The sequence below is a fragment of the Perca flavescens genome, chromosome 23 (assembly GCF_004354835.1).
Source record: "Perca flavescens isolate YP-PL-M2 chromosome 23, PFLA_1.0, whole genome shotgun sequence".
NCBI lineage: Eukaryota > Metazoa > Chordata > Actinopteri > Perciformes > Percidae > Perca > Perca flavescens.
In genome coordinates, this window is record NC_041353.1 from 23217727 (window position 1) to 23244194 (window position 26468).

The following is a 26468-nucleotide window of genomic DNA, read 5'->3' on the forward strand; positions in this document are numbered from 1 at the left end:
ATGCACTGCGTGTCTCTCTATGTTCGGGGCGAGTGGTTCAGGGTGCCCTGTGGCGGCCCCTCGGTCTCTGTCCGTTCGTTGGGGTCCGAGGCTCTGCGGCGCTACCGTCAGGCCAAGAAGCTAGAGGACGGAGATGGGGAGAAGGAGTTCAGCATGCGGCGGTGTCAGGGTGGAGAGCTCCTTCACCCCGAGGACAGGGCACAGGACGTTCTGGAGGACGAAGACTTTGTGCAGCTGGGTAAGGGTCTCCAGCTCATGTAACTGCAGATCACTGTAAGCTGATTTTCTGAGAATCATATGATTTTTTTGTTTGTTTTTTGGAGTCTTTGCAGGAGAAAATCCCATGGCAATGGCGCCGTATCCTTCTTCTGACTTTTAAAATAATTGAAATAGACACATTTAATTACAGCCGATCCTGTGGATTTCAAATGTTTAGTGGATAGGCTATTATTTCATAAGTAAAATGTATTTACAAAACACTTTTCTTAGATGAAATTACAAAGTGCTTTCCAATGACTTCTTTAACTTTAAGTTTTGTCTTTACGTTTTTGAGTGTTATCTATTCTATGCTCTTCCAATGTTTTAGACACAGATATGGTAATACAAATAATGGCCCACAATAAATGAATACATTTTTTATTGAAAAACACATTTTTTTGAGGAAGAAAACCTAAACCCTGCCACATGTGCGCATTTAAGTCTTCCACAAACCTGGGGAAAACACTGAATGTGTATTATACTCAGATGTGCAATTTGTTTAAAATGAAAACAAGTGAAATTAATATTAAATGGGATGTTTTATTGAACAGAATTTTAAACAATAGCAATAGGTCCTCCCATCTATACGCCGAAATGGGTCGTTCCTACCAGCCCACATTTTCTGCTCTCATATGTAAAAACCAGACAGTTTGAATGTAAAGATCGCGATTTTAAACACGTCTTTAAAGTCATTAGGATTCATCCTCTGGGAACCATGAATGTCTGTACAACGTTAAGTGCATCTACTAGATTTTGAAATGATTCATCCTCTGGGCACCAGACCACCTAAATGTCGGTGCAGAGTTTCCTGAAAATTCATCCAGTTGAAGTATCTTTAATCTGGACCAAGTTGCAAGACCAGTCAACTGCAAAATGTACGAATGTGCTTTCAAATAATTGCACGAGCAAACGTTCACTTTTCCTTAACCCAGCTGCAAATAGGCAAACCTCTTACCAAGAGCCCAAAGAGGTGGGTGTGTTGATCTTTGTTATGCTTTCAAATATTGCAATTAAAAAAAAAAAATAAAAATAAAAATGACCCGAGCAGAAAGCTGTTATTCTGTGCGGCTAACTGTTACCTCTCGATGGCTTTTACTACCAGTACATTTCCCTGGATGGCGAAAGTCTGACCACAGCCGCTCTGGTCAGCTTGGGTCAAGGCTTGTTCAAAATAAAGGTGAGAAAAGTAACCCAGATAGACAGACAGACAGACAGACAGACACAAAGTACCAGATAGATAGATAGACAGACAGACAGACAGACAGACAGACAGACAGACACACACACACACACACACACACACACACACACACACACACACACAAAGTACCAGATAGATAGATAGATAGATAGATAGATAGATAGATAGATAGATAGATAGATAGATAGATAGATAGATAGGTAGAGATGACTTCACTGTCTGTTCCAAAGCCGGGAGCGCTATTTTCCACACATTTAAAACATACAAAACAGCAGCTGTGTGTATTTTATGTTTTTCAGGGTGGCTATTGTAGAGGGAATGAAGGGTATGTTGTAAATGTTTTATTCAGGCTAGTGGCACTGTGTGCCGTCTGCCTGATGGTAATAAAAAGAGGTTTAGTTTTGTGTTTGGTGGTGCAGATGTTGTACCGAGATGAAATGTTGAACACTTTTGTGTGAGAGAAAACGTTGTTTCCTTTCCTCCCAGCTAACCCCTGAAGCTGAGGAGAAAGTCATAAAATGCCGAGAGGTTATTGACGCTTTTATAAGAGAAGACAGAGGTACGTAGAGGTGGTAGCTCTGCATTTTACTGTATGAACTGAAACAGATAGCTCATGTCAGATACTGCAACAGTGTGTGTGCTTTTTCATTGCAGTTGTGTATGGAGTCAACACTGGTTTTGGAATGTTTGCACGGACACTCATACCCAAGGAACAACTGGTGTAAGTAAAGTTGTTAAGTAACCACGGTTTGGGTGTGGCAGAAAACCACACCCAAACCATCTGATTGAACACACAGGTCCCCCGAGGTGTAAATCATTATTTGATGCATGTGTAATAGTTGGCCTGCACTTTCCTCCCCCTTTAGGCAGCTGCAGGCGAATGTGATTCGCTCTCATTGCGCTGGTAAGTTAAAACACAACAGCTGTTTAATATACACTCAAAGAAAAACATCTCTTTCCTCATGGCTTTCAATAACTGATTTAAAGGCATGTGCAAATCATTGCAATATTTTTCCAGTGGTAGTTATACATTCATAAATGTTGGCAGCACTATCACAGTATACACTCACCTTAAAGATTATTAAGAACACCCTACTAATACTGTGTTTGACCCCCTTTCGCCTTCAGAACTGCCTTAATTCTTCGTGGCATTGATTCAACAAGGTGCTGGAAGCGTTCTTTAGAAATGTTGGCCCATATTGAGAGGATAGCATCTTGCAGTTGATGGAGTTTTGTGGGATGCACATCCAGGGCTGTTCTATTGGGTTGAGATCTGGTGACTGTGGGGGCCATTTTAGTACATTGAACTCATTGTCATGTTTAAGAAACCAATTTGAAATGATTTAAGCTTTGGGACAGAGTGCATTATCCTGCTGGAAGTAGCCATCAGAGGATGGGTACATGGTGGTCATAAAGGGATGGACATGGTCAGAAACAGTGCTCAGGTAGGCTGTGGCATTTAAACAATGCCCAATTGGTACTAAGGGGCCTAAAGTGTGCCAAGAAAACATCCCCCACACCATTACACCACCACCAGCAGCCTGCCCAGTGGTAACAAGGCATGAGGGCTCCATATTCTCATTCTGTTTACGCCAAATTCTGACTCTACCATCTGAATGTCTCAACAGAAATTGAGACTCATCAGTCCAAATTGATCTTCTATCAGCTTGAATCAGTCTGCCCATTCTCCTCTGACCTCTAGTATCAACGAGGCATTTTTGCCCCCCATGACTGCAGCATCCTGGATGTTTTTCCATTTTCAGACCATTTGTAAACCCCAGAAATGGTTGTGTGTGAGAATCCTAACTGAGCAGATTGTGAAATACTCAGACCAGCCCGTCTGGCACCAACAACCATGCCACGCTTAAAGTTGCTTAGATCACCTTTCGTTCCCATTCTGACATTCACTTGGAGTTCAGGGGATTGTCTAGACCTGGACCACACCCCTAAATGCATTGAAGCAGCTGCCAAGTGATTGGTTGATTAGATAATTGCATTAACAAGAAATCTTACGGGTGTTCCTAATAATCTTTAAGGTGAGTGTGTATCTCAAATGCCAGTGTGTGTGTGTGTGTGTGTGTGTGTGTGTGTGTGTGTGTGTGTGTGTGTGTGTGTGTGTGTGTGTGTGTGTGTGTGTGTGTGTGTGTGTGTGTGTGTGTGAAGGATTGGGTGCCCCATTGAGTGTAGAGAGGACACGCATGCTGCTGGCTCTGAGGATCAATGTCCTTGCGAAAGGTTACAGCGGCGTCTCCAAGGAAACCCTTGACGCTATGCTCAAGGCCTTCAATGGTATACCACTACTCTATTTTATTCTATTCTATGTTGCTATAGTAGCACTTTACTTTAACCCCCTTTTTAGCATTTATAAGCAAAATATACACTAGGCAAGGCAGTGTTATTTGTAGAGCATCTTTCAAACACATGGCAACTGTAAGTAATTAATGTAAGGTGAAGAAAATGCATTAGTATATGGTGTATATAAACACTTATATATACACATACAACCACCGTATATAAACATAACACTAAAATAAAGTAAGCAGATATGAGGACATTTCTAGGTTTTGATTTTTCATTACTTGTAACTTCTCCTACGAAGCAACCATAACTGGTTTATGATGATAATTTAATGTTGAATGTACTCAAACAAATTCGTCCAGTTGCATCTCATGGCCTTCATCAACAAATAGTTTGCTCAGTTTTAATCATACACCGTAAAAATAATGAACCAAGCTTCCTGGCCCGAAGAGTGAAGCCAATGCTGAAGTGCTTTAAACCTGCATTCTATCAAATTTCCAGCAGGGGGGGACTCCACTGGTTGCAAAAATAAGTCAGTTTCTATAGAAGTCTATGAGAAAATGAGCGTACTTCACACTTGATTTATTACATTTTTAAAAGATTCCTGAAACACCACTCGTTTACCACATCCTACAACCTCCCTTAGTATAGCCACTGTAGTCCTGTAGTGTCCTTGGGTTTTATGAAAGGTGCTATATAAATAAAAGTTAAACGTTTTCATAATGAGTTTAGAGCTTCTTTCAAGTCTTTTTCAATACATGTATAGTTAGTATATTATGGTCCCCTTTATTTTAAAATGGATAAAGCAGGGGATGCTTCATGGGCGTGGCTACACAAGGACCTATCAATCATGACAGAGGCCTAGTAATGCTAACCATGGCACTATGTACATTAGAATAGCTGTTAACTTGTTTCGGGGAGTTGTACGTGCTTAATCCTAAATTTTGACCGTTCGCGTAAAATATAAAAACGTGTGACTATATTGTGCTATAACTGTGCTATATTACATTGTTAATCATTCATAATCTGTTTACTTCAAAATGTCCTTGTAGCTAGATTAGTGTTACTGAGTTAGGCCTATATTAGTCTAAATACAGTGAGTTTTGTAAATTTATTACATATTGCCTAATACTAAATTGTGTGTGTGTGTGTGTGTGTGTGTGTGTGTGTGTGTGTGTGTGTGTGTGTGTGTGTGTGTGTGTTCCAGCATCCTGTTTGTCCTGGGTACCTGAAAAGGGTACCGTGGGAGCGAGTGGAGACTTGGCGCCCCTGGCCCACCTCACCCTGGGCTTGATGGGAGAGGGCCGGATGTGGTCACCACAGAGCGGCTGGGCTGATGCCAAGGCTGTGTGTTTCACACTATGAACACCAAGCTATTTTTTATACCACTTTTCTAATAATAATTCAGATATTGTAACTATTGACTTACTTTATGGCCAATAAATGCTTTATCATGTCTGCAACAAGTCACAAGAAAGAACAACTTCTAAGTTGCCAGGTTGAAAAAACTCCTTAGAATTCATGGTCATGGCTTATCCAACCTGTTCTCACTCCCAACCCGTAAAACGCTGACGCTTGGTCAGTTGCTCTCAGCGTCAGATACGACACAAAAATCCCCCTTCAGCGTCTGTATGGAACGCAGCGGGCAGAGCAGCGGGCAGAGCAGCAGCTCCGCGGCGCTGTAAGATGACGTAGTGATAAGAGCAACAACGGTAGCGATTAGTATGGAGGCCCAAAATGCCGCGTAGGGATGTTGGTTGGTTGGGGTGGTGCGTCGGTCAAACAACACAGGACTCTCAGCCAGGAGAGCGGGATTCATGTCCCGTTCTTGTCCCACGTGTCACTGAAACGTACATTTTATAACCCCACCCACCATCTTTTCCTAAACTGTTCTGTTCTTGTGCCGCTTGTCGGTTAAACATACGTCCCAGACCCAGAGAGTCAAAAGTGACGTCAAGAGTCCCGACCAACGCCAAAGGCACACGCCCGAGCTTCCCTATTTTACACAATGGGAGTGAGAATGTGTTGACTTAACCCTTTACTTACTAGCTACTTAATGACGAATGAACTGAACTGTCACTAGGAATGCCACAAGAACAGGTTGTAATAAATGCTAATAAGTCATTGGCCAATATTTCTTTATATGTTATTAATAAACAGATTTTGGTCTGGTTACTCTGCAGCTAGTTTTCAGCAGGTTAGTTGTCAAACGGTTCTTCGTTGGGATCTTCCTGATAGTTTAAAGACCTGTCTAAAGATATAGAGGAAGATACAAATTGTTTTTGTTTGTTTTTTACAACCTGGCAACTCAAAAGTTATTTTCTTTTTGATTTATTACTAAATTACAGCCGTGAAGTTACCACTAGTTACTTATAAACCCTTATAAGAACCTAACTATGTCCGCGGTGTCATTTTTTACAGGTGTTGGAAGGCCATGGGCTCAAACCTCTCATGCTGAAACCAAAGGAGGTACTATTATTCTTAAGGGGAAACTACTCTTTATTAAAACTATGACCTGCAAGGCAAGGCTCCAGTGACCAACAGGGGGTAGTCAAGCTAGCAATACGTTTACTCCAGGCTGCGGGCTGCAGGCTGACCATTATTGGCTGTACGAGCTACTACCATTTCAGGCAATAAGTACCTGTTCAACCGTCCAAGAGGCTCGGACACGGGTGTAGGATTGGTTTTAACATTGGGGGTGGGGGGGAGAGAGACACATTACAACCCAGGGCTCTGTGGATCGCCCCTTTTGAACGTCAAACAGTTCATTTAATGAACTAAGAAATAAATGCGTAAAACAGAAAAAGTTCCTGGCAGCTCATTACCCGGACTTTGCCCCGAATTTAAAAAATGGAAATTATGTGTGTAGCTACAGTTAAAATACAGATTCTTTAGAAAAAATGCCGAAAATGTCTGTGTGCGCGGACGGCTGCAGACTTGTACCGGTTGCACAGCCACAATGTTCCGTGTATTGTCTTACATAAAAAGCAGCCATTTTCCTGGAACCCCTTGCACGTCTGTGTGTCTGACACTGGAGCATATAGCCGAAATTTGACTGTACGTTTGGAGTCCATGTGACGTACATCTCGTCATCAAAGGGTATACACGTAGGCTTTGTGCGGATGTTCGAGTACCGCCAATACAATCAAAACCGATAGTATTAATCAGTCAAAATTCTCAATGTCGGTTAACACTTAATAACCCCTAGTTTAAAAATGTTACAATGGATGTGTTTCAGGAACTGTCGATTGAAAATGATGTTTTCAGGCGCGCTCACTTTTGGTTTTACCTCCAAATAAAGTTGTTTTCACAAGTATGGACTTGTTCACAACCTGACTGATTGTCTAACAGCTTGTAGATCTCAACAGTTATTTTGTGGAGAACATTGTTGTTATGATAGCTAACTTTTCATAAACAGTAGTTGTTATGCAGCTTTACAGACAGATGTGTATTTAAAGTTCAGTTGATCAGTATGGATTTGTTTGGATGATTGTGGTTGTTGAACAGGGAATCGCTCTGATCAATGGGACTCAGCTGATGTCATCTCTGGGTGCGGAGGCTGTGGAGAGAGCTCTGGGCGTGGCCAGACAAGCTGACATCATTGCTGCCTTGAGTTTTGAAGCCCTGAAAGGCACCACAAAAGCCTTCCACAGCGGTACCTAAAGAAGACTTTTAATTTCCCTGACTGTTACATAAAAGGCAGCCAATCGTGAGCCATGTGTCACTCGTTCTACCAAAGAAATATAAATATAATTCTTTTTTTTACAGCAAGTGGCCAAAATAATCAATTAATACTGCTTTAAGGAGGGAGAGCTGCCCTTTTAGACAATTAATATTCAGGGAACTCAATTCATGCCACTACATTTAAAGGATGGGCCAACTAATCAATATGGCAATATACTTTTCTGAGTGTCCAAGTAATTTGAACTTGGCTTTTTTTGAACATTTGAGTGGTATCAATGACAATAATTTCTGTTTTCTATTATTGCCTTTTGGTACACAGATATTGCAACCGTGTCTTTTAGAATCCCTGCTTATGTACACAGGCACACTTGAGCACACTACAGACCACACCATTGCAATTAACATAATTGTTGTGTTGAAGCCATTCATGCAGTGAGACCTCACCCCGGTCAGATGGAGGTGGCTGCGAGGCTTCGCTCTCTGTTGGACTCGGACGTCTTCCCTTCTCAGATCTCAGGTAGAAACCGCATGACTACAGCGCAATATTGGCCCCTGGCCTTTATGAATTCAGCACTGATAACACAACACATTGATTTGTCACATGGTTGTGTGAGGTCCTTTGTTACCATTGTTTCCATTGTTAAAAAAAAAAACGTAAGTTCCACAGAATGGTTTCTTCAATGTATTTATTTAAAAATCAAACTGGTTACTTCTGCACAGCAATAAAAAATGACAACAACTCTCCTAAAATCACAACTCCGGGAGGTCACATCAGGGATTCTCTTTCTTTGTCCTCCTTTTTCCTACCCATGCACCTGTTTCGCGTCCACCTCTAACAAGCAGATCATTAGATCTTGTAACCAATCATGAGCTGTGGAGGGGGTGGTCCAGGCAATCACAGTTGCTTCTCATAATCCTAATTCCCAGTCCAACAAACAATTAAAAAAACACAGCAAATCCACAAAACCATGGAAATAATAACTTTTAAAACATGCAACACATCTACTCAAACTGGGCAATTAACCAAAACATGCAACGTTGGGAACAAAATGAAAAGCTTCCTAAAGTGACATTCTGGGATATTTTTCAAATGTTATTTTGGTGGTTTCCTCTCTCTGACTTCCTCATGATGTTCTTCCTGTAGAGAGTCATAGATCATGCGATCGTGTTCAGGATGCCTACACCCTGCGCTGTATCCCACAGGTATGTGTGTGTGTATGTCAATTCAATTGTATTCTATTTATAGTGTAATTTCCTAACATTATCTCAGGACACTTTACAGAAAGAGTAGGCCTAGCTCACACTATATAATTTACAGAGACACAACTTGGTGGGCAGCGATCTCTCACAACTGGTACTGATACAATTAATACAGAAATTTGACTCATAGTTATAGCAGCTGGAATAATAGAATGACATGATCAACAGTGACAGTTATAGAAACAGTAAAGATAATAAAATTATGACTACTAATAATACTAATAGTAGTAGTAGTAGTAGCAGGACCACAGCAGCAGCTGCAACCACGATCCAGGTGCCACCACAATCCAAGGAAATCTGCGTGGCGAGAAAGCACAAGGACTCCAGGGGGAAGACGCTAACGGCGGATTTCCACCGCAACGGCTGCGGATCGGCTCCGCGGCGTGTCGGCCCTGTGCTCCGTCGTCCTTCAATACCTACCAGGTCCGGATTTGATGCGGAACGGCTGCCAGCTGAAGTCATGGGTCCTTATAACAGGATGTAGTTTCTATAAACGGAACCACAAAACCAACAACAGTTTGTTTCAGGCCTGTCTCCGCCCATTATGACGTTGTCAAGATGTAGTGCAGGGAAATATGATCCGCCGTGAGCATGGTGTATTTTATTTTGAAAATAAACCGGATGTTTTATTTTGTTTCTGTGCTCGACTTCCTGTCCCGCACAATTTGCTGTGTGCTGAATTGCCGCAGAGCTCTCCGGCGTCCGGCAAAAATAGAAGCTCTGCGTATCTGCTCAGGAGGGCTGCCGTGACTTTAATGGAAACCTACTGACTCCGCCACCGTTCCGCAGTTGGTGGAAATTGGGGGTAAATTGGGGGTGGAAATGGGACATTAATGCACTTTTCCACCTTTTCCATCAACAAGAACCAGGTGCTGGTTCAGAGCTAGAGCTAGTGCCGGTTCAGAGTTGGTTCGACTGACGAGCCTCCAAAGAACCAGTTTGCTTTTCCACAGGCTAAAGAGCCGGCACAGAGCCAGGTCTTACATCATTCTATACGTCTCATCTTTCCCAGCAACGTTAGCGCGGCGGCGCGACACACACACACACACCATCAACAATGGCGGACGTTGCTTTGCTGTTGCATTGATGTTCATTGCTTTGCGGACCTACATCGCGATCCAAACTCGGTGGATCCAATGCGTTCGCGCGGCTCGCCTTTATAGTGCCTTGTTTAGTCGCGTCCATCGTGTTTATCTGCTAATTCAAAAATGGCGGTCACAAGTTTCTGTTTGTCTTGTTTGGTCACGGTAACCCCGCCCCCCAGCCACTGACGTAAGTGGTTCTTACTTCTGGCCCAGCAATGATTTGGTGCTACTTAAGAACCACTTTTACTGGTTCGGAGCTGGTGCTTTGATGGTCCAAAAACAAAGAACCGATTTGAAACTAGGCTCTGGCTCCGAACCAGCACCAGCTCTGCCTTGGTGGAAAAGGGGTAATAGAGGGCAAGAGAGAGAAAGATATAATAGTACACACTCGGAGTTTCAAGGTGTCATTCCATTTCAGCTCTACAAAAACAGCGTTGAGCCTTTGGCTGCACAATAAACTGAAAAATGTGCAGTTGTCAAGGAGAAATCATAGCTGATTCACTGCAGACAAAAGCCTTGAGCGAGTGCGGAGGGAGATGACTTACGCATGGCTGTGTCTCTGCTTGTCGCAGGTTCATGGAGTGGTTCATGACACAGTCGCTTTTGTCCAGAAGGTGATTTCCACTGAGCTGAACAGTGCTACGGACAACCCAGTATCCTTGAGACAATATATGAATACATTCATCTTTTATCACTCATTTTTCAAGCAAAAATTCTAAACATGTGTCGGTTGAAGCTTCTCAAACACGATGATGTGCTCCTTGTCTTTATCGTATCTAATTGTAAACTAAAAAATGTAGTTTTGGACTGTTTTAGTTTAATAGGATCCCTATTAGCTACAGCACTGCAGCAGCTATTCTACTTGGGGTCGCCCCAAAAAGACTTTAACCAGTGACATTAGAACTTCATCATAAACAAATGTCATTGTGTTACTTATGGAGGGAATTATAGTAATAATAAAATCCTTTTTACTGGGGACCCCCTGGAACCCCTTCAAGGAACCGTGGGGGTCTCCAGCCCCCATTTTTGGGAAAAATTGATTGGGGGCATTTTCACACCAGCAGCATGTGACAGAAATAATTTACCACAAGGTGGCAGTGTTTCACAAACAAAAACATGACATAAATCCGACTTATGTACCCTTAAATTATCTAAAGCTGGTATTTGCAGAAACCGGGGAGATCATGTCTGGTGGGAATTTCCATGGAGAATATCCAGCCAAGGTAAGGTCCCACTGAACTAACTAATAACATCTCTGCTTTATTTATTGTCCTTTTTACCCCAACTATGTCTCCTCCTGGTCTGTGTTTGGGTTGATAAGATAGGATAAGATCAGCGGTGGAAGAAGTATTCAAATCATTTACTTCAGTAAAAGTACTAATAGCACACTGTAAAAATACATTCTTACAAGTAAAAATCCTGCATTGAAAATATTACTTTAGTAACAGTATGTAAGTATCATCAGGAACATCAACTTAAAGTATTAGAAGTAAAAGTGCTCAATGCAGAAAAATCCTCCCATTTTAGAAAGTGGAAATCAGTTGTGTCAATCAATAAACGTACAATATTTCTCTCGGAAATGTAGCGGAGTAGAAGTAGAAAATGGCATGAAAAGAAAACTCAAGTGAAGTACAAGTACCTCAAATTTGTACTAGTAAATGCACTTAGTTACATTCCACCACTGAATAAGATAGATAGAGATAGAAGAACATAATGTAATTCTACTAAATAAAAACTCCCATTCATTATTAGGTTAACTTGTTTTCATTTTAAACAAATTGGATATCCAAATACAATACATATTTACTATAGCTCAGCCTGCCATTTAAAAAAAAAAGATTCCAGTGCTGGATCCATGGTATCAGAATTTTGGCTACTCATCATGGAAATATGAATTGGCCATGTGACAAGGGCTGAGAAGATTGGCAGAACCGGCAGCCAAGTGACAGTAGTCTGATCCAGTGGAAATCACTCTAGCCCAATGGATGGGGGGTGGGCCATCATATTTCAAGGTGGCCCCCCTTCTAGCCCCGCCGCTTCTGTCGTCTTTCGTAAATATTTTGGATTGAGCGTGACTTTTCTGTTCCAGGCCCTGGACTACCTGGCCATAGGTGTGCACGAGCTGGCCAGTATCAGTGAGAGGAGGATTGAGAGGCTGGTGAACCCGGCCCTCAGCGAGCTGCCGGCCTTCCTCGTCCAGGACGGAGGGCTCAACTCTGGCTTCATGATCGCACACTGCACTGCTGCTGCCTTAGGTCTGTCTCTATGCATCTCTAAGAGATACTATTGTCATGCAAAAACCTAATTCTGGAGACCCCTCGAAATTTTTGTCTGGACCAAAGTGGACGACCAGCAGTCAGATTGAATATTACAAATGTGTATTGCAACGGATACCTTACAGTACACCATCTATAAGTCTATCTATAAGTACACCATCTATAAGTATTTAAAACAAAACGCTACTCTCTCATAGTTTCAGCTCGGTGGCTCCTAGCCTGCAGTGTGTTTTAAAGCCATAGTGTGTAGTTTCTGTCGCCCCCATGACAACAACTCTGTCGGCGCGTCCACATGATACAAGCCTTCTGTGATCGCGCGCAGCCCCCCACCCCTCCTCCGCGCAGTTGCAAGTAGCCAAGGAGGATTAAAAAAACATGACGGAATCTTCAGAAGAGGTCATTATCTTCACTCGAGTTCCTGCGCGGGAAAGTCGCCACAATCTTCTGAACATAGTCCTACTGAGAAATCCAGAGAGAGTTGTGTGGAGCTGATAGTCTTCATTAGCTTTGGAGCAACTCATTTGGCAACGGCTGGAATCTAACGGACGTTCATTAATATCAAAAAGTTACGCACTAAAGCTTTAACGGTCCTAACTTTCCATTTCTACAGTGTCAGAGAGCAAGGCTCTGTGCCACCCGTCCTCCGTTGACTCCCTGTCCACCAGCGCAGCAACTGAGGACCATGTGTCTATGGGCGGCTGGGCCGCTCGCAAAGCCCTGAGGGTGGTGGAGCACGTGGAGCAAGGTGACAGGCCCACCGCGAATCCTCACAGTTCAGCAGTGTGCGCCTCTGGTAGCAACTGAATGAAACAACCGTGTGTGTGTGTGTGTGTGTGTGTGTGTGTGTGTGTGTGTGTTGCAGTGCTGGCCATAGAGCTGCTGGCTGCCTGCCAGGCTCTGGAGTTCCTGCGTCCTCTGAAGACCACCACTCCTCTGGAGAAGGTCCACGAGCTGCTGCGCTCCGTGGTCAGGTACAGAAAACTCAACCTAGGCTACCTAATTTGTGGCCACAAATTAGTAATTTGTTTACACAAAATAGTATTTTGTGGCAATGACGTAGCCTAACTATAATGAGTGCATGTTCTGGCTATTTTGGCCCACTTTACCAGTAAGCACATTGACTCGTGGACTCCTTTTTAATTTGCAAAAACCAAACTCTGTGGTCGCCAAAAGTTGTCAGAGCACGAATTATGCAGTCCCCAAAAAAAGAAATACAACTGTGAATCACATTCTGTGGACCATTTCTGTTAAAATATACAGCCATACAATGGTTAATACAGAGATATAGAGTGTGAGGCAGGACTTTAAACTGTAGAAATTTATCATGCTGAAATATGTCTTTTGTCAACAAAAACCTGGTCTAAAGTCAATAACGCAGCATTTAATTGTTCTTTCAAAAGCGCATTAGTAAAATGCTCCTAGCCTCGTGCACAGCGCACACACACTATGCTTGTTACACACACAGGGACAGCAGCACACAAGCATGCAGATTAAAAATAAAAATATTACAATGTGAAATAGTATTATGACATGATCTGCTTGTGCGCTTTCAATTCAGCATCTCGGGAAGACGGCGCTGCGTTTGAAAAAAGCTGGCCAATGACTGCCTTCATGCAAATGAATCCGTTGAACGCGACGCGACTATCCAGTAAAAGTAGACGAAAATCTTTCAAACTGACCTTCGTCGACCTGAAATGAAGACAGGATTCAGCAACTGCACGGCCTATTTCTTGCTTAAAATGTTTTCAGACACACGTTTCGGTGAACTATTTTCGTAAAAATACGAGATTGTATTCTCAACCAGCCGCCATGACACTCGGTTGAAATTCTCGAGAAGCCAGACCCGCGTCACGCGTTCATCCAATCAGCTGCCGGTCAAGGGGCGTGGAGCATCAACAATGGATGCATGACGTCGCGACACCACGCTTCAGTCGTGTCGGTCAAACAACCCTTTTGAACAATGCGCATGGACCCTTTATTTTGCCGTTAAACTAGCAAAAGTGGATTCGTACACGCCCTAAACGCACCATAGTTAAAATAGGGCCCAGCATGCTTTATGGCAAAGCCCTCTGAATACAGCCATGTAAGTCGCAGAGCGGTTTAGATTTGATCCTCTAGGTTCCCTCTTCAGAAACACAGTATGAATACACATCATGTTATATGGCCAGAGTTCTATGAGCATGTCCTTAATCTTCTTTGTCTCTCCAGTCCTTGGGACAAAGACCGCATCATGAGTCCCGACATCGAAGCTGCTCACGCACTCGTCAGACAGCAAAAGGCAAGTCAGCCCCAAAACTTAACATACCTGACATTTTACTGGAGTGGTGTGATAACGAGGGCTGCACGATGAGGAAAATATCTAAGTGTGATTATTTTGACTGAAATTGCGATTGCGATATGATTCACGATATTTGAGGTAATTATTATAATTTAAATTGAAAAATATTCATATTAAAATGATTAGTGTGATACCCAAAGGGTAACTACCGTTTTTATTCAACCTGGACCCTATTTTCCTATGTTTCTGTGTCTAAGTGACTAATGGGAACAACAATCTTTGACATTGGTCCAGTATTAAGAGAGATCGCTGCAGTCGGCAGTGGAGAAACAAGCTACAATATAAGTTAACAGGGCAATTGTCCAGTTTGTATTTACCTTCATAAAAGTGCTCGTTTTGCCGCTGACAGATTGAGATTAATATTCTGACACATTATGGAAAGGATTTCTAAGGATGTCGACCTTTCTGTTAAAGAATAGGATCCTTTTTTTAAACATAAAAAAATCCACGAAACTGTGTTTGCTAAACCCACCAGACACCATGTAAATAAACATCATTTTAGCATCGTAAAATACACTTCATTCATTCTATCCACTTTTCCAACCATCACAACTCTAGTTTTGGTTGAAATAAAACACATAGTTTACCAATTTACATGAGAAAATACACTGGCTGCATACACACTAAAAGTATTGTTTGTTTTTTTGTTTTTTTTAAATGGAGTCTGGTGGGTTTAGCACTAGCGACCTCAGAGCTGTTTCTGGTTATACAGAAGGGTCTTAAAGAGGTTTTAAAGGTCTATCTCTGTAGGGATCCTCTCCATAATGTTGTCAGACACTTAGAATATTAATCTGAGCCTGTCAGTGGCAAAATTAAGCACTTTTAAAAGGACCAAACTGACAATGCATATATTGCCCCATAGGTTTGCAGCCCGTTCTGTGGATGCCGGTTACAGCATTTACGCTTAATACTGGACCAATGTCACAGATTGTTACACACAAAAACATAGGCAAATAGGGTCCAGGTTGGAAAAAAACTCATCGTGCAGCCCTAGTAATAACGCTACATTATGACGTCATGCTGTGTTTTTTTGTTGCTCTCAGGTCTGGAGGACAGTTCAACCGTACATGGACGAATACAAGAACAAGCTGAAGATATGATCACGTAACGATGCTACACGGTGCGATGTGCTCTATGTGCGAAAATAAAAGACGGGGAGAAGTTTTTAACATCACTTTTGAATTTTTATTCAAAGGATTTACATAACATTAAAGCACATGGTAAATTGTGTCAACTTACAAAAGAGCTGCATGATCTGATGTGGCAGTAACAACGTGCCTTCTCTCCGTTAACACAGAGGTGTTCAAAAATAAACATCCAACACTTCCCATTATTCCCCCTCCCCCCCACCCCAACCTCCTCCGCAAATCAATTAAATGCATAAAAGCAAACACATGAACGCACACAAAACATATTCCGACCACTAAATCATGTCATAAAGACTAGCCTTTAAAATAAAGCCTCAATTTTGCCAACTGCTTTGGACTGCACTCCCAAAACATTTGGTACCTCACAACTAGGAACTAGACTTTCTACTCAACAAGTAGTGATTGCTCTGTACATGAGGGGGTTTCTGCAGACGCATCCCTCTACCCCCCCCTCCGTCTCCCTTCTCCTTGTCTGTCTGATAACCTCTACCCTGTGGCGGGGGGGGAGGGGTCAGATGGTCAACCCGCCGATCGGTGCCTGGTGAAACGAGCCGCCGTGTTCAGGCTCGGTGGGGGAGGGGGGTCAGGCCTCGTCATGAAAACTGGATCTGCTGCACGGTGGGGATCTGCAAACACAGTCACAGGGTTTTGAGCTGTTAACGGTTCCAAATGTTTGCCGGACGAGTTAACTGTCTCCAAAATAATTGGGAGTGACAATATAATGGCCTCTTTCAGTCCAATTTAAAACTATTTATTTAATTCAATTGAATTTCATTTATAGTATCAAATCCTAACGAGATCTCTCGAGACACTTTACAGATAGAGTAGGTCTAGACCACATTCTATAATTTACAAGGCCCCAACAATTCCAGTAATTCCCCCAAGAGCAAGCATTTAGTGCGACAGTGGTGAGGAAAAACTCCCTTTTAGGCAGAAACCTGGGACAGACCCAGGCTCTTGGTAAGGGGTGTCTGACGGTGCTGGTTGGGGGTGTGATGAACAGTGGATATAATAGTCACAATAAGATAATTGAACAGTGACTAAAAATAGTAGATTTAGTAGCTAGCTTAGCATAGCTTTAAACTGGAAGGCATCCAACCCTCCCCACCCCCCTCCAAGACATGGCCATCTCATAGACAATTTGACTTTTATGAATTTTAAAATTCATGTTTGTGACTATGACAACAGTGATATCTGAGGGCATTTATTGTGTCGTTTGATCCGTTAGAGGCAACAAAAAATGTTGATGTGACGCTGGTTAACATTACACTTGACAGCAGGTAACGTTAGCCTACCGTTAGCCAGCAGCTGGATTAAACACGGTTCAGATGCTGACAGCTAAACAGTGTAAAGCGTGACCGTATTTCACTGGAGAACACAAACGGGACGTCCAACAGTCAGCAGCTGCCGTTGTTGGAGAAACAACAGAGACTGTGTTTACTTAAAAACTTGCCTCATGGTGCATTCAAAGTTATTGTAAAATACCCTTTTCCCATCCGGTGGTTGTTTTTGTCGTTTACCAGCAATTCACTGGTGAAATAAGTTATTGTTATTACATTTATAAAAAAAAAAAAAAAACTTAATTTTGACCATATGGCCTTAGCAATAAACAAGCTGTTCTTTAATGTTGCCCACCATTGTTTTGTGCTCTTCTTCTTTTTACTTTAAAAATAAATACATTTAAAAGGCCCTGAACAAGCACATATAGTTAATGTGTCTGATTGGACCTTTTCCAGGACTGTGTGGGTGTGGTAAGACTGAGTGATTGACATCTTCCTGACTCCACAAATGACAGCTTTGTCATCCTTATTGGTAGAAAGAATTTGTGGCCTAATAAGTTCCCATCAGAGCTCCGGTCCACCTTCAACCTGAAAAGAGTCGGATCAGCCAGAAGAACTGAAAAACACCTGTGTGGGGGTTCAGAAGCTTTAAAAGTACCGCGTAAGCACTGGTATCGAAAAATAAAAAAAAATAAAAACCTAAACGATACTCAACCGTATAGAACAAGTGTGCAGTGAGGACAGTATGTGGGTTTTACCTGTTGATATGAGGTGGTGTACACCATGACGTTCTGCTGCTGACCGTCTGCTGTGATAATCCCAGCTGGCAGTGGGTTTGCTGGAGAGGGCAGAAACGTGGATTACAAATCAGACTGAAATTCAGATGTAAAAGAGCGGTCATAGAAACTTAAAATAAAGAAATAATAATAAAAAAAAAAAAATGTCAAAACAGGTTGAAAAGAAACAAACATTAAGGACCGATTCTCAAAGACATTCAAGCCGTTGACACTCACTGAAGCTGTCGTCCGTGAGTTCATCTCCCAGGCCTTCTCCCACCGACACCCCGGGGATCCCCTTCTCGCCCTTCATGGCCTGGAAAAAAAACAAAACACACCAGAGCAGCAGAACACGTTACACACGTGACCACGGCGGCGTCTGGAACTCAACAAGAATGTGGTGCGTTAACTGGGAATTAACGGATTCCATTTTCAGGCCTTTGCAGTCAAACGTAGAAACCTTGAATTAAGAAGGGGCTGCTATTGGTTTGGCTAGAATACAAATTACAAACAGCTTTTCAGACATTGTTTTCAGATTATCTTGCAGGGGAAACTTTGGTATTTTTCAGCCTGGACCCTGTTGTCCCACGTTTCTGGGTCTAAATGAAAACGGCATTGAACTTTTGTGCAGCGTGCAGACGTTACCTTTTCTTTGTCGACGCCGTTTTCTGATGGCCTTTGTACCTACGTGATGTGTGGTTGAACCAATAAGTGACTAATGTGAACAATCATTTTTTAAACTGGTCCAGCATTGAGCAAGAGCGCGCTGCAGGTTGCAGCTGGGAAATATTTGAGCTGCAATGTATTTGGGGCAAAGGCACATGGAGTGCTGCGTTTGCCACTGGCAGGCTCAGATTGTTGTAGTCTTAAGTGTCTGACAACATTATGGAAAGGATCCCTACAAGGGAGCAAAACTGACTTTTTTGTCTAGCAGCCAAATAACTAGAGCTCAGTGTGGATTATGGAAGTATAAAAATGATGAAGCTTTACTGTCCCACGTTACCCATTAACAACTGTGTATGGGACTGTTTTTACGGATTTACAATATAATATAATAATTACAATATAATTCAATTTCATGATTATATATAATTGTGAGCAAGTATTACAAGGTTCTAGATTATGCCCCGTTACTGCATGTAGCTCCAATAGGATAGAACATTTTGAATAGGGTTTTGACTTTTGCCCAAAAATCATATTCCAAGTTTGTTTATTTATATTTGAATATTTATTAATAATATTTTGACCATTAACTAAGTCTCGCTCAAGAAGAAGTCTGAAGCGCGCTCACTAAATACTGGACTGATTTCAAAAGTCGTCGTCCCCCCATCAGTCACTTAAGACACAAAAACGTGAAAATACCAAAGTTTCCCCTTGAACCAGAGAAATGCCATTGTCTGTTTTAGGGTAATCAAGTTGATTGTATTTAAAGTGATGGTTCGGAGTAATTTCACCCTAGGGTCCTTTGCACCATGACATCGAGCCAAACACCCCCCCAGAAGCTTATTTCAGCTGGGTCTAGCATTGGGAGAGTTAGCGTAGAGCAGCATTATCAGCTGAATAGCTTAGCGCAGGGGCTAATGGACCCACGTTTGTATCTGGTAAATGACCCCACTAATAATGCCCGAAATGATACCAAACGTCTACAGTAGTACATATAGGTTATGTACTCATAAAACGATGGATTGGAAAGTTTGTAAGTACACCAGAAGTTTATGAACACTTGCCTGCTCTCTTCTGCTCTCTGCTGCTGCTGCTGCTACCGGCAGTAAGACGAGTGCTTCGGGCTGTCTACAAATTACTACACCGAAAAGAGATACAACAAAAATATTTATTAATTTAACTTTTTTTTTTAACTAAGTGCTGTAGTATAACTAGCAGGAGACAAGTAATAACTGAGGTAAGTTTGGAGACATTACCTTATTTAGTCATTAAATTAATAAATATTTTTGTTGTATCTCTTTTCGGTGTAGTAATTTGTAGACAGCCCTAAGCACTCGTCTAACTGCAGGTAGCAGCAGCAGCAGCAGAGAGCAGAAGAGAGCAGGCAAGTGTTCATAAACTTCTGGTGTACTTACAAACTTTCCAATCCATCGTTTTATGAGTACATAACCTATATGTACTACTGTAGACGTTTGGTATCATTTCGGGCATTATTAGTGGGGTCATTTACCAGATACAAACGTGGGTCCATTAGCCCCTGTGCTAAGCTATTCAGCTGATAACGCTACTCTACGCTAACTCTCCCAATGTTAGACCCAGGTGAAAAAAGCTTCTGGGGGGGGTGTTTGGCTCGAGGTCATGGTGCAAAGGACTCTAGGCTGAAATTACTCCGAACCAACACTTTAAGCATTTTAGACAGTTCAACACAAGTTATGACTCTACCCAGTTTGTCGCTGAAGTTCCCAACCCATCTGGAAACCCAGCTGCTTGATGCTCTGTCTGTTGCCAGCTAGGCTGCTTTTTTATTCACAGTGGGCAGAAAAACATGTTAGTGGGCAGACAGACAAACTGGGCTGGTTAAGATGATTGGGACTATTGGATATGTGCTCAAAACCTGCTACCGAATTATGTAATCATACAGCTTTTTTTTTAGATTTGGAATTATTGACCCGATTTAAAGCTATAGTGTGTAGTTTCTGTCTCCCCCATGAGGAATTTTAAGTAATGACAACAAAACTGTCGGCGCGTCCACATGATACAAGCCTTCCGTGATCGCGCAGTTGCTAGTAGCCAAGGAGGACACGGAGGATTAAAAAAACATGACAGACTCTGTTGAAGAGGTCATTATCTTCACTTGAGTTTCTGCACACGAAAGTCACCGGACGCCACAATCTTCTGAACATAGTCCTACTGAGAAATCCAGAGAGAGCTGTGTGGAGCTGATAGTCTTAAGTAGCTTTGGAGCTACTCATTTGGCAACGGCTGGAATGTTAACGGACGTTCGTTAATATCAAAAAGTTACGCACTAAAGCTTTAACAAACAGTGGATGAACTTTGCGCAATTATCAGACTGGAGTCAATCTGGCAATGCTACATTGAAACCTAATATGACAGAGTTTTGCCAAAGTTGCAAATCATCGATAAACCTGAGGCCTCTGCTCCATGGAACGGGCTGAACGATTAATCGTTTTCAAATAAAAATTTTGGATTTGAAAGAATACCATTAGCTAATCGTGATGACCGCGATTAATCAAATGTTTGGCGTAACATTTGGTTTAACATTTTTTATTCCTCTTTTTATTATATGTAATGTTTTTTCATAAGATAAATGCCGGAATACCGTTACATATCACAGACTGTTAACAGAAATGCCCTATTTTCAGTGGATTTTTGATTTATTTTGTATGACTTCATTTAACATGATGGTAGAAGGTGCATTATGTAGATGCTGCGGTTGAACTGAGACATATCACACATTTCAGTTTACAGTGAAATAGTGATATTGTTCATTGGAATTGTTTTTATTATAACTTTAGCTTTTGTGATAAATGTTCTGTGCTTGACTCTTCAATGTTCCATGCTTATTAAAAGAAAAACACTTATTGCTGGCTGTTCATATCCATGTTCTCATCCTTATACAAGAATATAGAGCAGTTTGGATGGTGTCTCATGTTCTAATGCTCCATGGCATCTTTTATACGTTACACAGTGAATATTGAACTTTATGTAAACTTTAAAAAAATAAATAGCCTAATCACATATTGAATCATAATCTTAATATCTGTCAGAAAAATCCCAATTATTTCCCCCAATCGTCATGTCCACGCGGTCACCTGGACCCCGGTGTGTGTCTCACCTCTCGGAACTTCTGCAGGTAGAGCTTCAGCGGCTCCACGTACATGTCGAAGCCCAGCGTGGACATGGCGAACAGGATGTCCTCCCCGTTGATGGTCTTCCTCTTCTCCTGGTGGCAGCGCTCGCTCGCCTCCGACGTGATGAAGCTGATGAACTCGCTCACGCACTCCTGAACGCACTCCTTGGCGTCTTTCGCGATCTGGCGAGGAGATGGGAATGTACACACAAAAATATTATTGCAGGAGAACTGAAAGCATGACCCTGAGTGCTTCCAATTTGGCTAACCAAAAAAAAAAAAAAAAAAAAACAACAGAATCATGGACGGAATCCCAAAATTGATAATTTTTAAGGTCAACTACCGTTTTTTTTTTTCCAACCTGGACCCTATGTTCCTATGTTTTTGTGTCTAAGTGACTGATGGGAACAACAATCTTTGACATTGGTCCAGTATTAAGAGAGATCACTGCAGTCGGCAGCGGTGAAACAAGCTCCAATGTAAGTGAACTGGGTGATTGTGCAGCTTGTATGAATGAAGTGTTTATTTTCGTGTCTGGCCGCTTACACCGCCCATCCATTATTCAACATTTCAACATAAAACCCTTACAGACCAAAATAAATCATAATAGAAGTTATTTATTGTACAAGTACAAAATAAAACCGATTAGGAAGATACTGTAGGTATTCCAAATAAGTAGTGAAGAAGAAGATACTGGGGAGAGAGAGCAAGAGAGAGTATTTACCTTCACAGAAGTGCTTGTTTTGCCGCTGGCAGGCTAACTGTCTGACAACATTATGGAAAGGATTTCTAAGGGAGGTCTCGAGCGAATTTAAGACTTTTTAAGACCTGGCGGAAACCCTGCCTCAATGCTGCCGGCAAAGTAAATGGCGTTACCCCCGGAAAAAACTTCCGTCTTCAACCTCACAACATATGTCGCAGCACAACGTTTCCACTTCACATGACATATGCACTCCTGTACCTTTCACCAGCAAAAAACTAAAATTAAAAAAATTGCGGTAATGCAGTTATTGTCACAGCCCTGGTGGGAGTTCTACGAGGTACTTCTCCATAGTCAGTGTAGAGGCTAAGCTAGGGATGGGTAATATATCGATATTATAGTAATATCGTGATATGAGACTAGATATCGTCTTAGATTTTGGAAATCATAATATCGTAATATGGCAAGTGTTGTATTTTCCTGGTTTTAAAGGCTGCATTGCAGTAAAGTGATGTCATTTTCTGTGTTACCAGACTGTTCGAGCTTTACCCACTTAGTCATTATGTCCACATTACTGAAGATTATTTATCTTAAATCTCATTGTGAAGATATTATTTTATAAGCACCAATTGTCAACCCTATAATATCGCCACAATATCGCCATATATATACACACACATATTATATATATATATATACACACATACATACATACATACATACATACACACATACACACACACACACACACACACACACACATATATATATAAAGCCCAAGCTTTAAGCCCCTGAGGTGCTGTTCCACGGGTAGAGTAACGACCACAGGCACGCGACCGACAAAACGGGGAACCACTCCGTAAAACTGCTCCGTGGCGCTACTAGAGGGCTGCTCCGTCCCTTCCACTAACCTTTCCAGTCTGAGGAACGGCGTTCTTCATGATGCGAGCCACGTTGGCGATAGGAAGATAGATGTCCTGCTCCCTGAAGTTCTCTTTGATACCGCTGTCATCGTGGTCATTCAGATTCTCCTCGCCGTCATCTGCAGACAACAAACACACAAGATTGAATCGGCTCCGTGGAAACCTGAGCTAAGACTAGGGCTTAGCGATGAATCGTTTTTCAAATTGAAAATCGCGATCTGAACGACTGCGATAAGCTAAACCGTGAAGACCGCGATTAATCAAATGTGCAATATTTAGTTGAATGTTTGGTGTAACATATTTTACTCCTCTTTTTATTATTATATTCACTGTTTTTTCATAAGATAAATGCTGATATGTTACATATTACAGATTAACAGAAATGTCCTATTGTTTGTGTATTTTTCATAGTTTTTTATGACTTCACTGAACATGATGAAGGTGCATTATGTAGATGCTGCTGCTGAACTGAGTCATATCAGACATTTCAGTTTACAGTGAAGTAGTGATATTTTTTATTGGAATTGTTTCTATTATTATAACTTTTAGCTTTTGTGATGAATGTTCTGTGTTCGACTCTTCAATGTTCCATGCTTATTAAAAGAAAAACAATTTTTGCTGGCTGTTCATATCCATGTTCCATAAGAATATAGAGCAATTTTGATGGTGTCCCATGTTCTAATGCTCCATGACATGTTTTATCTGTTACATAGTGAATATTAGCTAAACGCAAATTGAATCTAATCGCAATATCTGGCAGAAAAATCCCAATTAGATTGTTTTGCCCCAATTGTTCAGCCCTAGCGTAAACGCAACGCTGACGGTTGTTTTCTGAAGCTATACATTTTGTCTCCTCCTCACCATCTTGAGACTGGAGAACGTAGTGACCGGATGCCATGTACTCTCCGGCGATGCCCAGCTGGGAGGCGTCCGTGGTCGAGCTGTCTCCGTCCATCTGCAAAATAAAACCCACAGCTGTCTCATTTCAACATCTAAAAGCCTAAAATGTACCAAGCATCTCAAACTCACTCCATGGAATCACACTGAAAGCTTGACTTGAGTTATTTACAAAGCTTCCTACACACACCGTCATCAAGGAGCAAATCTCCATGTAGGTTAGGGGTTCACAATGAATCGCAATTTTATGGAAATCGCAATACGGACTAGTGCAATAACCAAATTGCACAGGGGCGCAATATTTGTTAAAAGGCAAAATATGTGTCCAACCATTCTGAATGAAGTAGTGTGGTGCTGCAGAGACGTCCCGGCCTACAAATCCTATACTACAGACTATAGAAAACAACATTGTTTGGTACAGATCCTAGCAACAAAAAAACAAAAACAAAAATCACACTAATCATAATTTTTAGAGATGCACCGATAGACCGACTGGTGACCGGAATTGGCCGGTTTTCACGTGCTTGGCCATGACCGGCAACCGGCAGGTCAGTCTGACATATGCCGATTTCATGCCGGTCAACGGTACAATTAACTGATACAGAAGTTATACGAGTTACAGTTCTCAAGGACGGATACTGTTTGGAGATTCTTCAGCGTGTGTGCAGAAGATAAGTCTGCAATATGCAACACTTGCAAGGAAAAAGTAGGGCGTGGAGGGATGACACCAAAAACAATTTTTTTTTTGTTGGATATTGGATGTGAAAAGAAGGAAATGGTTCCAACATTGCACGTTAGATGTGTGTGAATTTCCCACACCAGGAGTAAATTTATATAGTTCTACTTTATAGTGATCCATTATCTGTTAAAGAAAAAGATAGATTGTGTATTCTGTAAAGTGGTTAGAAAAAATGAAATCGGAATCGGCTAAAATCGGTATCGGCTGGCCTAACTCAAAGAAAATCGGAATCGGCCTAGAAAGTTGGAATCGGTGCAGCTCTAATAATTTAAGATTTAATATTAGTCAATGAAAATGAGAACAATGATACAAACATGATCATTCCCTTCAATATCGTGAATCACATTGCAATCGCTGTATCAGTCAAAATAATCACAATTCGATATTTTCCTCATATTGTGCAACCCTAACTTAGATATAGCGCCAAAATAATTTATTTTTCCAAATTAGGGAAATTGTAAATTACATTTTCCCAACCCTAAACTGTTTAATATCTGAGTTTAATCCATATGTGTATCTTGCCATTTAGGCAGTATACTATAGATAACATGGGGGTTTTCCTTTCCCATATTAAACACATTGTAATAGCAACAAATGAATGCCGGAAAGGGCCTCTGAGTGTTGTGATGATTTCTTCCATGTAATTCGAATTTAATTTGAAAGTACACACCTACTGAAAGGCTGTAGTTGAGAAGTTGTTAGAAAAGAACCATATTTGTGTTTTGCTTTGTCTCTGTGTGTTAACTAGACCGCAGCTGACCTCCCATTCAGTAACGTTTGACTTGGCGAAAAAAGCGGGTCTGGTCTTGTGCCAGATGTTGCATTCAGGTCATTAGCTAGCGTTTACGTCATTTATACGTTTCTACTTTAAAGACACTGACTAACGTTAGTTGTGTTGCATCTTCTAGAGAACGGTGATATCTTTAGAGGTTGACAATCAATGTTGGCACAATAACCCCCCCTCCACATTACACGCATTTTGTATGATGAAATATAGCTATTTGCTGGCTCGGGGGAATAAGTTCTGAAGCGATATTTTGGCACGGCACTGGGGTTGCGAGCTAGCGTTAACGTTGTGTTGGTGAAGTTAGCCAGCATTGTAACTTACATGAAAACCGTGCTAGTTACACAGCTGTACACCCGCAGTGAGATCCGTTAACACTAGCAACGCGCCAAATACATTGTTCTGTGTTTAGCTTTAGTATGCTAACTAGCAGATGTCAGCCGCGGGTATGTGAGACATTTAGCTAACGTTAGCTAATATCAACCCACGAATGGAGCTAGCTAGCAAGCCATTTTCCATGTTTTAATACAACTGACGTTAACTTAATCAGTTCAGCTTAATGAAGAGAGGCTGTCCAGCGGGCCGTTACCTTCTGTAGTTAACGTTAACCTATTCAGGTACATAGTGTCCCTTGAAAACATGTTCATTGTAAGTCCACTGCAATTCGCGCCTGCAGAGACAGGCCTGTTCTTTGTCATACCGAGCGGAGCAAAACGTGGCCGGGGGCCGAAATGTTAAATAATCGTTTATAAATTTTCGCCCGCTGGATACTTCCTGATGAGCAGCCCTCATCCACTCAGACAACAAATAAAAAATCAGACAGAGACGGACATTTCCATTCGAGCTAACGAGAAATCGGTTAGCAATCATTGGCCGGAGCCAGGCACAAACCTGCAATGAAGCCCTGGTTGGTTACCTTCCTGAGACGGCTGTTTGGTTGGACAGAAAATGGCTGCGAAAGGACCAGTCCCAGCGCGTAGCCGCGGCTGCATCACCGGCGCTAGCCG

At 41.8% G+C, this 26468-nt stretch overlaps 2 protein-coding genes across 3 annotated transcripts; one reads left to right on the forward strand and one right to left on the reverse strand.

Annotated features, from left to right (window-relative positions):
- On the forward strand, positions 1–15574 carry LOC114550540 (histidine ammonia-lyase). Its single transcript, XM_028571349.1, has 19 exons — positions 1–238; positions 1191–1228; positions 1361–1435; positions 1946–2018; positions 2114–2180; positions 2326–2363; positions 3623–3748; positions 4965–5104; positions 6179–6226; positions 7265–7412; positions 7863–7958; positions 8586–8644; positions 10359–10439; positions 10944–11009; positions 11876–12041; positions 12673–12807; positions 12925–13033; positions 14271–14340; positions 15444–15574. Exons 1-19 carry the CDS (start codon positions 1–3, stop codon positions 15498–15500), a joined length of 1830 nt encoding a protein of 609 aa, XP_028427150.1. The 3' UTR covers positions 15501–15574.
- Positions 15563–26468, reverse strand: LOC114550143 (nuclear transcription factor Y subunit beta). 2 transcript variants are annotated; one of them, XM_028570722.1, is made up of 7 exons: positions 26353–26468; positions 23903–23996; positions 23030–23160; positions 21404–21601; positions 17842–17920; positions 17587–17666; positions 15563–16174 (listed from the first exon to the last, which is right to left on the reverse strand). In XM_028570722.1, exons 2-7 carry the CDS (start codon positions 23994–23996, stop codon positions 16142–16144), a joined length of 615 nt encoding a protein of 204 aa, XP_028426523.1. In that variant the 5' UTR covers positions 26353–26468; the 3' UTR covers positions 15563–16141. The 2 variants fall into 2 exon arrangements, with proteins under 2 accessions (XP_028426523.1, XP_028426524.1); XM_028570723.1 differs by lacking the exon at positions 26353–26468 and adding an exon at positions 26051–26340.

Bases quoted from the DNA above. Each gene is read 5' to 3' on its own strand.
- LOC114550143 (XM_028570722.1), bottom strand. From the start codon at position 23,996: ATGGACGGAGACAGCTCGACCACGGACGCCTCCCAGCTGGGCATCGCC. The intron at 17,921-21,403 runs GTGAGACACACA...TTTTTTTTCCAG, and splicing joins ACCTGCAGAAGTTCCGAGAG to GCCATGAAGGGCGAGAAGGG. The intron at 16,175-17,586 runs GTAAAACCCACA...CTGTGTTTGCAG, and splicing joins ACACCACCTCATATCAACAG to ATCCCCACCGTGCAGCAGAT.
- LOC114550540 (XM_028571349.1), top strand. From the start codon at position 1: ATGCACTGCGTGTCTCTCTATGTTCGGGGCGAGTGGTTCAGGGTGCCC. The intron at 1,229-1,360 runs GTGGGTGTGTTG...TTTTACTACCAG, and splicing joins CTTACCAAGAGCCCAAAGAG to TACATTTCCCTGGATGGCGA. The intron at 7,413-7,862 runs GTACCTAAAGAA...GTTGTGTTGAAG, and splicing joins CACAAAAGCCTTCCACAGCG to CCATTCATGCAGTGAGACCT.